Source organism: Rhinolophus sinicus, linkage group LG05 (assembly GCF_036562045.2).
Source record: "Rhinolophus sinicus isolate RSC01 linkage group LG05, ASM3656204v1, whole genome shotgun sequence".
Taxonomy (NCBI): Eukaryota; Metazoa; Chordata; class Mammalia; order Chiroptera; family Rhinolophidae; genus Rhinolophus; species Rhinolophus sinicus.
In genome coordinates, this window is record NC_133755.1 from 86,318,781 (window position 1) to 86,331,386 (window position 12,606).

The window sequence follows — 12,606 nt, forward strand, 5'->3', positions numbered from 1 at the left end:
TCAAAAGGTGCCAGGGACATACGGGGAGCAACTGAATTGTCTGGCTTCAGGGCAAGGACTGGAGGGGCAGCTTTACCTCAGATGGAGGAGCTGATGGAAGCCATTGTTTTTTTTGTGTTTTTTTTTTTTTGAGCCCTCCACATCCCATCATGCAGACACAGGCAGCTGCCATATCTAAGTCTCCATCTACCTGGCTCACTCTGTTCTTTCACCCTGATTCCCTGAGACTCCATCCCACCCAAGCCACTTCTAGTGGCTTTTCCATACAAACAACTTGCTTTGGCTTATAAGATGGACATTCCTAAAATCTCTCAAAGGTTCACAAAATCCAAACAAGCAGCATCTGGCTTGAGTGTGTCCTGTACATCTGGCTGAGCAGCCCTTAGCCCGGCATTAGTGACAGCCAGCCTTGGTTTGCTGTTTGGCCTCTCAAGTCACCTCCATGCCTGTGTGGGTGGCAACCATCTGTGGATTGCTTTGTGGCTCATGTCAGGTTGCTCTGGGCAGGGCACAGGCTGCAGCTGAACTTGGCCTGCAGTGGGTCCCCTCCCAGGAGGCCCCAGGGCTGGCACGCCTGGTGGCCATCTTTGGACTCAGCCTGAGCATCACCCAGACACTTCCAGGGATGCCACACCCAAAAGGAACACTGGGGAGGCACTAGAGCCCTGCTAAAGTGAATCCTGGTCTGCAAGGCAGGCCCTGAACAATAGCTCCTCCACTGTAGTCATGGCCAGTCCTCATAACCAATCATCCTAAGGGTCAGTCCCTACCATTTAAGGGAAAATATCAAGGCTCAACTACAACAGGAGGGCACACACAACCCACAAAACAGACATACCTGGATCACCTGGCTCTGGTGATCAAGGAGTCTGCACCACTGGGCCTCACAGGACACCTATTACATAAGGTCACTCTACTAAGACCAGGAAGCATAGCAGCCTTCACTAATACATAGAAACAAACACAGGGAGGAGCCAAAATGGGGAGACAGAAAAAACATGTCCCAAATAAAACAACAGAACAATGTTCCAGAAAAAGAACTAAACAAAATGGCAAGCAATCTACCAGACGCAGAGTTCAAAACACTGGTTATAAGGATGCTCAGTGATCTCAGAAAGAACTTCAGCAAAGAGATAGGAAACATAAAAGTAGAAAACATAAGAACCAGTCAGAAATAAAGACTACGATAACTGAAATAAAGAATATATTAGAGAAACACAACAGCAGATTAGATAAAATAGAGGATCGAATCAACAATTTAGAAGATAAGGTAGCAAAAGAACAGAAAATAAAAATCCAAAAAACTGAGGATAGTTTAAGAGGCCCCTGGGACAGTTCAAGCATATTAACATTCACAACATATGGGTACCAGAAGGAGAGGAGAGAGAGTGAGGAATGGAAAATCTATTTGAAGAAATAATGATGGAAAATTTCCCTAACCTGGCAAAGGAAATAGACATGGAAGCTCAGGAAACACAGTGTCCCAAACAAGATGAATCCAAACAGGCCCACACCAAGACACATCATAGTTAAAGTGCCAAAGATTAAAGACAAAGAGAAAATCTCAAAAGCAGCAAGAGAAAAGCAGTTACTACAAGTGCGCTTCCATAGACTGTCAGCTGAGTTCTCAACAAAAACTTTGCAGGCCAGAAGGGAAATAAGGAAATATTCAAAGTGATGAAAAGCAAGAACCTACAACTAAGATTATGCTACCCAGCAAAGGTATCATTTAGAATCGAAGGACAGATAAAGAGCTTCCCAGACAAGAAAAAGCTAAAGGAGTTCACTGACAGCAAACCAGAATTATAAGGAATCTTAGAGGGACTTCTTTAGGAAAATAAATAAATAAATAAATAAATAAATAAATAAATAAATAAATAACCAATAATAAAATGGCAATAATTACATATCTATCAACAATTACTTTCAATGTAATGGATTAAATGCTCCAATCAAAATATAGGGTGGCTGAATGCATAAGAAAAACAAGACCCTTACATATGCTGCCTACAAGAGACTCACTTTAGATTGAAATACACACATAGACTAAAAGTAAAGGAATGGTAAAAGATATTTCATGAAAATAAGAACAAACAAAAATCTTGGGTAGCAATACTTATACCAGACAAAATAGCCTTTAAAACAAAGGCTAATAAAGAAGAAAGAAATCTTACCATTTGCAACAACATGGATGGACCTAGAGAACATTATGTTAAGTGAAATAAGTCAGAAAGAGAAAGACAAATACCATATGATCTCACTTATATGCGGAATCTAAAGAAAAGAATAAGTGAATGAACTAATCAGAGACAGTTTTGTAAACATGGAGGAAAAACAGAGGGTTGCTAGAGGGGCGGGGGGGTGGGGATAAGGGGAAGGTGAGAGGTTTTGAAAAATAGTCGGTAACCACAAGATGGTCATGGGGGTTTGAAAATTAATTTGGGGAACGTACAGAGGGATAGTGGATGGGGGGAGGGGGGTGCACAGTGTGAGGGATATAAATGATAAACGTCTAAGTTTTGCTTTGTCTTGTGCACCTGAAACTAATTAAAAAAAAACAAAAAACAAAGGCTAGGGCTGGCCTGGTGGTGGCTCAGGTGGTTGGAGCTCCATGCTCTTAATGCCGAAGGCTGCCGGTTCAATTCCCACATGGGTCAGTGGGCTATCAACCACAAGGTTGCCGGTTCGACTCCCACAAGAGATGGTGGGCTGCACCTCCTGCAACTACCAACGGCAACTGGAGCTGAATGGCGCCCTCCACAACTAAGATAGAAAGGACAACAACTTGACTTGGAAAAAGTCCTGGAAGTATACACACTGTTCCCCAATAAAGTCCTGTTCTTCTTCCCCAATAAAAAATCTTTAAAAAACAAAACAAGATGGTCATGGGGGTTTGAAAATTAATTTGGGGAACGTACAGAGGGATAGTGGATGGGGGGAGGGGGGTTCACACAGTGTGAGGGATATAAATGATAAACGTCTAAGTTTTGCTTTGTCTTGTGCACCTGAAACTAATAAAAAAAAAAACAAACAAAACAAAGGCTATAATAAGATACAAAGAAGGACTCAGTAATCCTACTTCAAGGTATTTATCCAAAGAAATCCAAAATGTTATTTCAAGGTGATGTGTGCATCCATATGTTCATCGCAGTATTGTTTACAATGGCCAAGATGTGGAGGCAGCCTGGGTGTCCATGGATGGATGAATGGACAAAGAGGAGGTGGTACATATACACAATGGAATATGTCTCACCCATGGAAAGGAACAGGTCTTTGCCATCTACAGCAGCATGGATGGACCTGGAAGGTATTGTGCTGAGTGAAGTATGTCAGACAGAGAAAGACAGATGCAATGTGATTTCCCTTATATGTGGAATATAAAGAACAAAACAAACAAAGAAAACAGAAACAAATTCATAGATACAGAGAACATTTTGATGGCTGCCAGATGGGAGGGGAACTGGGAATGCGTGAAAAGGGCAAGAGATTAGGAAGTACAAATTGGTTGTTACAAAATAGTCATGGGGATGTAAAATAAAGCATAGGGAATATAGCCAATAATATGGTAATGACTATGTATAGTGCCAGGTGGGTATTAGACTAATCAGGAGGATCACTTGTAATAAATTATACGCATATAAATGTTTAACCACTATGCTGTACTCCTGAAATTAAAATAATACTGAATGTCAACTGTAATTGAAAAATAAAAAAGGGGGGAAAAGATGAAGGGGAATAAGAGATTCAAATTTCTAGGTATAAAACCAATAAGACATGGGGATGTAATGTACAGCATGGGGAATATAGTCAATAATATTGTGATAGCGTGGTACAGTGTCAGATGGTTGCTGGATTTATCATGGTGATCACTTCTTTAGGTACATAAATGTTGAATAACTATTGAGAACACCTGAAACTAATACAATATTGTATGTGAGCTATATTTTAATAAAAACCTTAAAAAGAAACCTTATTCTACTTAGAATTAACCTTGAGGTTTAATGTGAGGTAAAATTCTTACTTTTTTCTAAAGTTAACCGGCTGTCCCAACACTGTTTATAGGCTAATTCATTTCCCCCCATTGATTTGAAATATGAATCTTGTCATAGACTAAGCTATTACATACACTGAGTCTAATTTGGGGCCTTTTATTTTGCTTCATTGATCTGTTTATCAACTGAGCCAGTTTAACACTGATCAAATTATTGCCATTTGATAAAGTTTTAAAAATCTGGTGGTGTTCATTCCCCATTATTCTTTTTCCTTTTCAAGCTTTCTTGACTATTCTTGTCCATTTATTGTTCTAGATGATCTAAGACCCCTCTATTATCCCATTAGAAAAAAAATACTGTTGGAATTTCAATTAGACTTGCATTCAATTTATAGATTAATTTAGAGACTATTGACATCTTTACAATATTAAATCTTTATTCTGAGAATGTGGTTTAACTCCCCATTATTCTATCCTACTTTTATGTCTCCAAGAAAGTTTTATAGTTTTCTTCTAATGAGTATTTTAAAAATTATTTCTTAGTTTTACTTTTATTGCTATAGTGAATGGGATTTTTACATTTTATTTTACAAGTATGCTCCATTGATTTTTAATATATTTATTTTGTGACCAGCCCTTACTAAACTATCCTGTTAAGTTTAATAGTTTTTCACTTGATTCATTTGTGTTTTTTAGTTAGACGATTACACTGTCTGAGAATAATGATGATTTTTTGTCCCTCCTTTCCAGTAGTTATATCTTTTATTTATGATTCTTACAATACCCTAGCTATATTTTCCACAACAATAGTAAATAGTAGTGGGTGGTGGTAGCAGACATCTTTATCTTCTTCCTGACTTTAATGGGCATGTCTCTAGGCATTCATCAATAAGTATGAGGTTGATGTTTGAAGTTCATATTCATTATCACATTAACAAAATATTCTTCTATTCTTACTTTTTAAAGGCCAAATACAAATGTTGAATTTTTATAAAATGCTTTTTTACACCTGGAGAAACTAAAGTCTGGAGATAAGGCCTTTTAGCATCTATCAAGGTAATAAAATGATAGCTTAAGGGAAAGTCACTTATTGTTGTGATAAGATTTCTTACTATGATATCTGTCTTTCTTATTTCACCCATGCATTCCTACTTGGTCAAGGCACATCATTAATATTATTTTTGTGTTATTTTTATAATGTTACACTAAATTTTTCTTGCTTGCATTTACTTAAGATCTTATATTTCTATAAGTAGGATCAATCTGTGGTTTTCTTCTTTTATCCAGTTATTATCTTAGTCTATTTTTGATATCAGGTTAATACTATTCCCTTAAAAGGAAGAGGAAAATGTATCCTTTTTTTCTACATTCTGAAATGGAATATAGCATAGCAAAGGTTTTTTTTAATTAATTAGGGTGACAATGGTTAGTGAAATTACATAGGTTTCAAGTGTATCACATTGTATGCTCACCCCCACCCCAGAGTAAGCTCTCCTTCCATCACCACATATATGACCCCCTCTACCACTCCCCCTCCCCACAACTCCCTGGTAACCACTAAACCACTGTCTGTGTCTATGAGTTTTTGTTTCTTTGTTTGTCTTCTTCCTTTGTTGCTTTCAGTTATATATCCACATATCAATGAAGTCATATGGTTCTCGACTTTTTCTGTCTGACTTATTTCGCTTAGCGTAATAATCTCAAGATCCATCCATGTAGTCGAATGGCAGTATGTGAAGGTTTTAAAGGATATATATATATATATATATTCATCCAAATCCAGTCTTTGCTGAGGTAAAAAATTTAAAACCTCTAATTTTTCTCATCTTGATTTTTACTGGTTTGTTTAGGTTTTTCTATCTTTTCAAAGAAAATGTTGTAAATTTGTTTTTTTATAAACTTGTCAATTTAATTGAGATATTTCAATTTATTACCATAATTACATACCATTCTCTTATTATTTTAATTTTTCATCTGTATACATTGTTATGCCCATTTTGTAATTTATACGTTGGTATATTTGTGAGTTTGTATTTCATTTGGTTATTCTCTTTTATTTGTGCTTGGATTCTACTTTCTTTTTTTAATTTTTTTTTATTATTATTTTTTATTAGTTTCCATGCACAAAACGATGTAATAGTTAGACATTTATCATTTACATCCCTCACACTGTGTCAACCCCCTCCCCCCATCCACTATCCCTCTGACATTGCACACAGCCATTACATTTCCACTGTCTCCATTCTTGGATTCTATTTCCAAAGCCACCTTCCTTTCAGCCCCTTTGTCTTCACCCAGGCTCCTAGTAGGGTTCTTACGCTAAATCCATCTGTTTTCTACTGTTTGCCCAGGTACCCAGAGCTTTTGTGCAAAATTATCTCCCATCCCTCAAGTTGCTGTCAGGTAACTAGTTAATTCATCCAATAAAGGCAGTGAGAGGGAATTAAAGAGAAAGACTACTGAAGTGGGATTGGGAAGCCCTGAGATGAGTCCTGAAATGGATTGGTCACCAACTATCTTTCTGGCCTTATCTCCAGATCTTAGTTTCTCCAGGTGTATAATGAGGTAAATGGATTTCAAGATTTCCAGAGTCTTATTTACCTTGAGTATTCTATGATTATCTATTATCCATATATCCATATGAAATATTTCTAGTTGGGACTAGATTAACATGTTATTCCATCTATATAATAGTTTCATTTTCACACCTATTTGTGGGATTTTTAACCCAAAGCAATGAACAGGGTATGAGTTCCTAACATTCCTAAAAATGATTTACCTATGAATTCTGTATAATTCATTGGGTCCTTCAGTGTTAAAATCAAATCTACTTTGTTTCTGCTAACAAAGTAACCAATAGAAGAAGCTTGAACAATAATTGGAAAAGCAAAGTATTAGCAAGAAATTACCAACTTGCCAAGCAAAGCAGTATAACATGTAACAACACTAAAGGTGATAGCACAATTCTGGCCTTACGTATTTATTTAAGGTCATAATTTCTCAGTTACAATTTCTCCCACAAAAGACCTTGAATTTTTAAATTCTGTTGTCTAAACCTTTGTCTTAGACAAAAACATTACTAACATCTGAAATGGTAACTCTAGTGGAACATGCTCTTCTTCTAGAAACAGTATCTTCTTCTAAGAAATGCCCCCTACTCTAGCTCCATATATGTGATTCCTGCTATAAACCCATCTCTACAGCAACAGTTCATTGATTGGCACAGAGAGGAGCACATGATCAAAAAAACCCAATGAATTTCTTCCCTAGATATTTGGACTTGTGACTAAGGGAATAAGGGGAGTTTCCCTGGGAGTGCTGAACTTAGTGAACATGTAAGCCCACGAGCCACCAGAGGCCATGAGTTCTGTCACACAGAGATTGCTTTGTGGCAACACAGCAAAAAAGTAACCTATATACAGAGAGAACTGGGGCATAGAAGCTGCTGGACAAAGACCCATAGATCCATACAAAGATTTGTAAATTACAAGGCTGTAAGAGAAGCACCACTCTTAGACCAATGCAGAAGACTAGCATGCTGCAGTCCTCTAAATATCAGAGCAAAACAGCCTACTTTAAAGGTGGTTAATGAGACTTAACCATGAGTAGTTGCCAAAAGAGCCATTCAAACATGGATCCGTATAGAACATAGAATGGTGTGGTAACAATGACCAGAACAAAGTGAAGATGACAAAAGTGTGAGTGAACACAGATCATGCTTATGGTAATAAGCTAATGGTTTCCAGTAACTTGTTAGTGGAGAGGGAGATGGCAAACATCTGGAGATAACTGAATTGATTTTATATCATGTTCATATTAACTATATAATAAACACAGTGTAAGTTTTATTGCATAGGGTAGATTTAGTGATTCATAATCAATCACTTTTATAATGTTTATAAAGACATGAATGAATTAACCTGACAAGTTATTGTTTTGCCAATGAACCTGGAAAATCCCAATGGCACTTCCAACAACATTCAGCTTTTCAGAGGATGAAGAGCAGATTAAACAGCCATCGTAGAAGAGGATGGCTCAGTCCTATCAAGGTGGTTTCTGCATCATGCAGGTCCTTGTCTTTTAGTCCTGATGACCCAATCACTGCTCTCACCACTTATGTATTTATAACTCCTTGCCCTGTCTCCTCCCTCCAGAATAATTTTCCTTCTATTTCCCACCAACCCACCTGGTAAAATGTACTTAACATATCATCAGTGTGATGCTTTCCCCTCTAGCCCTGCAGTCTGAGTAGTTCTGGATCTTGGAACCGGGCATGACTACGGACCTCTGTTGTAGTCCTCACATGGTCTTCAATTACATGTTTCCATGTCTATCTTTCCCAGCTACACTGTATTCATCTCTGAATGAATACTCCCGGAATCTACCACACTGCCTGTCTGCTTAAATGGTTATTGAATGAAAGCACGAATGAGTGCATCCCCAATTACTATGCATTACAATAATGGTTATAGTGTTTTAATTTGAGACAAAAAATAGACTTTGTTGTAATTTTATATAGACATGGCAATAAAATGTGCTCTTGTATGTTCATTCTTGCTAGTATACAATCCACATAGCACAGCCACCTGCTTACAACCTAAAGAAAAATAGGATGTGGTAGGTGAGTGTGTTCCTTGCTGTACAAAGATATTGCTATCAGTCCCTTACTCTAGGAGCTCTGAAAAGGGAGGAAAGAGAAAGGAGTTTACTGTTTTTTTCCTAACTCAGTTTTATGGATCTATTTCTAGAATCAGGTATGAAATTATGAAAGGCAAAATTTGAGGCAAGTATGTGAAGGTTTTGCTAAATTTCACAGATTGCTGACCATACCCAGCTTCAGTTTCTTGGCCAATGCGTCAATTTGAACCGTGGGATCGGAACCCATGGACAGGAAACATATTAGAGGTGTTCGTGTATCACTTTCTTCCCAAGTTTTCTCCAGATTTAAGATAACCGGTTCTGTGTACTTATCCTCCAAAGATTCTGCAATATACTTTCTTGCTTGAAAAACAGTACGGTCTGGGCACCAAGACCTAGAAATGAATACAAGTTAGAGGAAAAAATTTAGTCTGTTCGGTTTTTTATTCCATCGAATTTTAAGCATGTAAAGAACCTTTTCATTAGCAAAGGACAAAAACATAATTCTCTCTTATGCAGATCTGTGTAAGAGGGGGATGGCAAGGTTTTCTATCCTTGGGTGAGTGCGAATTTAATCGTGTGGTTTGGGGCTAAGCATTGGCAAGAAGTAGGGCAGAGCCAGTGACAACATTGGTCTGTTGCCAGTCTGGAAGGGAACTTAGAAGTCAGCTTAGAAGTCTCATTTTCAGAAGCAGCAGCAACTACTCTGAAGCATTAATTGGTTATTTTTTAAAAAACACATCGATGATGATCCCGGGTGAGCTTCGGATAAGCAATTCCTCATTGAAACTAATAAAAGGAAGGGGCACATTTATCCTTTGACAAAGATTTACCAAGTGCCCACGACACATTAGGCCCCATTCTAGGTGCTGAGGACTCAGCAGGATGCAAAGGGAGCTGTCCTCTGTCAGCTCCGCACTGCAGTGGCCGACCAGCCGCACATGCTGAAGCTCTGCAGTCTTAGGGGGAGGGGGAATTAATGTGTCAAAGGGGTCAGAAGTAGGTTGATCAGAAAGCATTTATTTAACACCATCTGTGTACCTTGCACTGTAGTAGGTTCTAAACACAGCGACACATTAAACAATGCCATTTCATATTTGATATCTTAGATCACAGACAAATTCTACAGATTACACTATTCACTTGACAGAGATTCAATTGTAACATAATGGATAAAAGATAGATATAGCTATTCCAATAAAAACAAGCAGCTCTTTCACACGCTGTAGACCATGAAGTCACCATTGCTGACTGCTGTATGTGATCACTCTCAGAAAGTGACAATATCCAGGAAACAACTTTTTGTAAGAAAGACAAGCTCAGGTATGTAACATTAGGAAAGACGAAAACGGATCCAAAATCATCCAGCATCTTTTTGTTATTCTTTTGGTGGTCTCATCTCCTCCCAACTCCAGCCGCCTGCCTTGCCCACCAATCTCACACACACACACACACACACACACACACACTCACACACACTCACACACACCACACTGATCTTCTAATACAGAAGCCTTCTTTGAGCTACTGGATATTGAGAAAACATGACAAGTTGAGAAAGAAAATAAAAGAAAAAAGAATTTTCTTCCCTAACATCAGTTTCAAAGTTTTACTTCCATTTTAATAGTCAAAACAACATTTATATATTTCAATAGTGCAATATTTATGCTTTTTTCTCAGATGAAATTGAATTTCAGCTTATAAACTAATTGCTTTGTGACTCTGGGAGATGTATTTTTTAAAGAAGTAAATTCAACAATAAATAATGAATGAAGTAAATAATACGAGCATATTTTTCATGCTTTTTTCCTAAAAGCACTATCATCCATACGATGTCAAAACATACCATTCCCTGCACCATCACCATTTTAGTTGCTTGTCACGGAACTAAAGAATTGCCATCCAAAACTGCAATTTGGGAGCACACACATTTCTTATAATAACTACTGGGACACAGTGAGGTAAAACTCACCGAGGTAAGATCTATGATTTGACAACATGATAAGTGATGCTTCTAGCTCTGCTAATACCTATTCTCACCTGATAAGTAAAAGTTTGCGGCAGGTATCCAGTGAATCATTATATCCATCAGGGATAATTTCTTCCTCTGGAGCATCTTTATCAAACCAGCTTTTCCATCCTTTCTCATTACGAGATATCTAAAATAAACAAGTTCAATTTTCAAGCCATAGGAATATGTGCAATTGGAATATATTGGAGAGGATTCTGATTAACATTAGAGGGTCATTATAGGCACATAATTTTTCAAATATAACCACACAATTCATATTGTTCTTCGGAATCAATGACTCAAATAGCATGGATATTACTATTCTCCTTTCAGTTAACCATTGTTTTTCTACATTATTCACTAAAATTAGGACCATGAATCAATTACACTAAATGATTGGGCAGGAAAAAAAGACAGACCAGGGTTTCTCAACTTCAGCACAACTGGCATTTGGGGCCAGATTCTTTTTTTGTTGAAGGGGCTGTCCTGAGCATTGTGGGATGTTTTGCAGCATGCCTGGGTTCTACGCTCTCGATGCCAGTAACAGTCCTCCCCCAAGTTTGTGACAATCAAAAATGTCTCCAGACATTGTCCAGTGCTCTCAGGCAGGTGGGGAGTGGCACTCAGTTGCCCTTGAATTGAGAACCACTGATATAGACCATTCTGATTGCTGTACCAGAAGTCATGTGTGACATGGAGCCTTTCTGTTGTGATCACAAAATACCTGCCTTTCCATTGGATGCCGAGTGCCATACAATGGAAAGGCAGGATCTTCAATATGGGAAGTAGCGCCGCAAAACTTAGTAACAATATGTGACAAGTTTCAACTTGTTCTGTGTAGTCAGTCAGGTGTGAGCTACGGTTGAGAGAAGGTGTGTTTTAAAGTGTGCCATCACTTCTGGTTCCGTGTCACACATCACTTCTGGTTCAGTGGCTCTCCCCACTTGCCTGCTCCCAAAGAATCTGCCTGGCATGCAGCTCCCAGGGCCTGGGTACTGCTGCAGCTCCCCCTACTGAGCTGGTACCTGCTCATTGCTACCCACAGCGCACTCTCCACAGTATTTTGGAGGCCTCCTCCCCAATAGTGGCTAGAGAGAAGGAGGTACAAGAAAAAAGGTGTTTATTCCCAGCCTACTAGCCTTCCATCTGCTGATTTTGACTCTACCACAGTAGAGCTTCCAGAGCGAGCTGCATCTGTGATGGGCAATGGGATAACTTCCAACCCCTTGCCGACCACTTCCATTTCCCACTCCCTTTCCAGCCAGTCCTGTTATCAAAACTACTGCCCGGTGTTAAACAGTTGGCCTAAGATGACATGGCAGGGCAGCTGCTGTTTGAGGCTACTTTTGTTTCAAGTCCCAACACCCACTCAGCTGGGAGATTGATCTTCTTCTACTTCCTCCCTTCCTTCCCATAGACAGGCCCAAACCACCGCCAACTGATGGCAGATCCCCAGACAGAGATGCACGTTTCCTGAGAATGAATCCTCCCCTCATGTCTGGCCCACCCAGTGGTGTGAAAGGAGTTAGAGAGCAATAACTCCTGCTGTCAGGGAAAGAGCATGAGGTCAAATTACAGCTTTGCTACTTATGGGCCATGTGGCTTTGGGCGAGTACTTAACCTCTTCGAATCTCAGTTTCCTCATCTCTAAAGTGGCGTCAATAATATTTCCCTTGCACGGTGACTGTTGTTGCAAAGTACTTACCTCATAGTAGGCAGCAGTAGCTATCAGATTCTATACCAGCAGTATTTAACATCTAACTGACAGTGGCAAACGATAATGCATCTCTCTATATCAATATAGCTTGTCAGCTATGGGTTTTGAGTGACTTTTCCAGTGATGCGTGAAGGTCTCCCTTATCCAGTCTCCCAGCAGATTAAGACCACTTTGGTTTTCAAGGTTATTTGTTTGGGCTTGGGGGACCCATCTGTGGCTGTGCTACAAAACAAAGCTTACTGTCCACCA

General features: G+C 38.8%; 1 protein-coding gene across 1 annotated transcript in view; it reads right to left on the reverse strand.

Moving 5' to 3' along the window:
- Positions 1-12,606, reverse strand: part of DNAH8 (dynein axonemal heavy chain 8) — a 358,656-nt gene that overhangs the window by 59,863 nt on the left and 286,187 nt on the right. Inside the window, exons 82-83 of the mRNA XM_074332879.1 lie at positions 10,670-10,788; positions 8,822-9,024 (exon numbers count right to left, since the gene is read on the reverse strand). Of these exons, the coding sequence (XP_074188980.1) occupies positions 8,822-9,024; positions 10,670-10,788 (322 nt within the window). The remainder of the gene's footprint in view (positions 1-8,821; positions 9,025-10,669; positions 10,789-12,606) is intronic.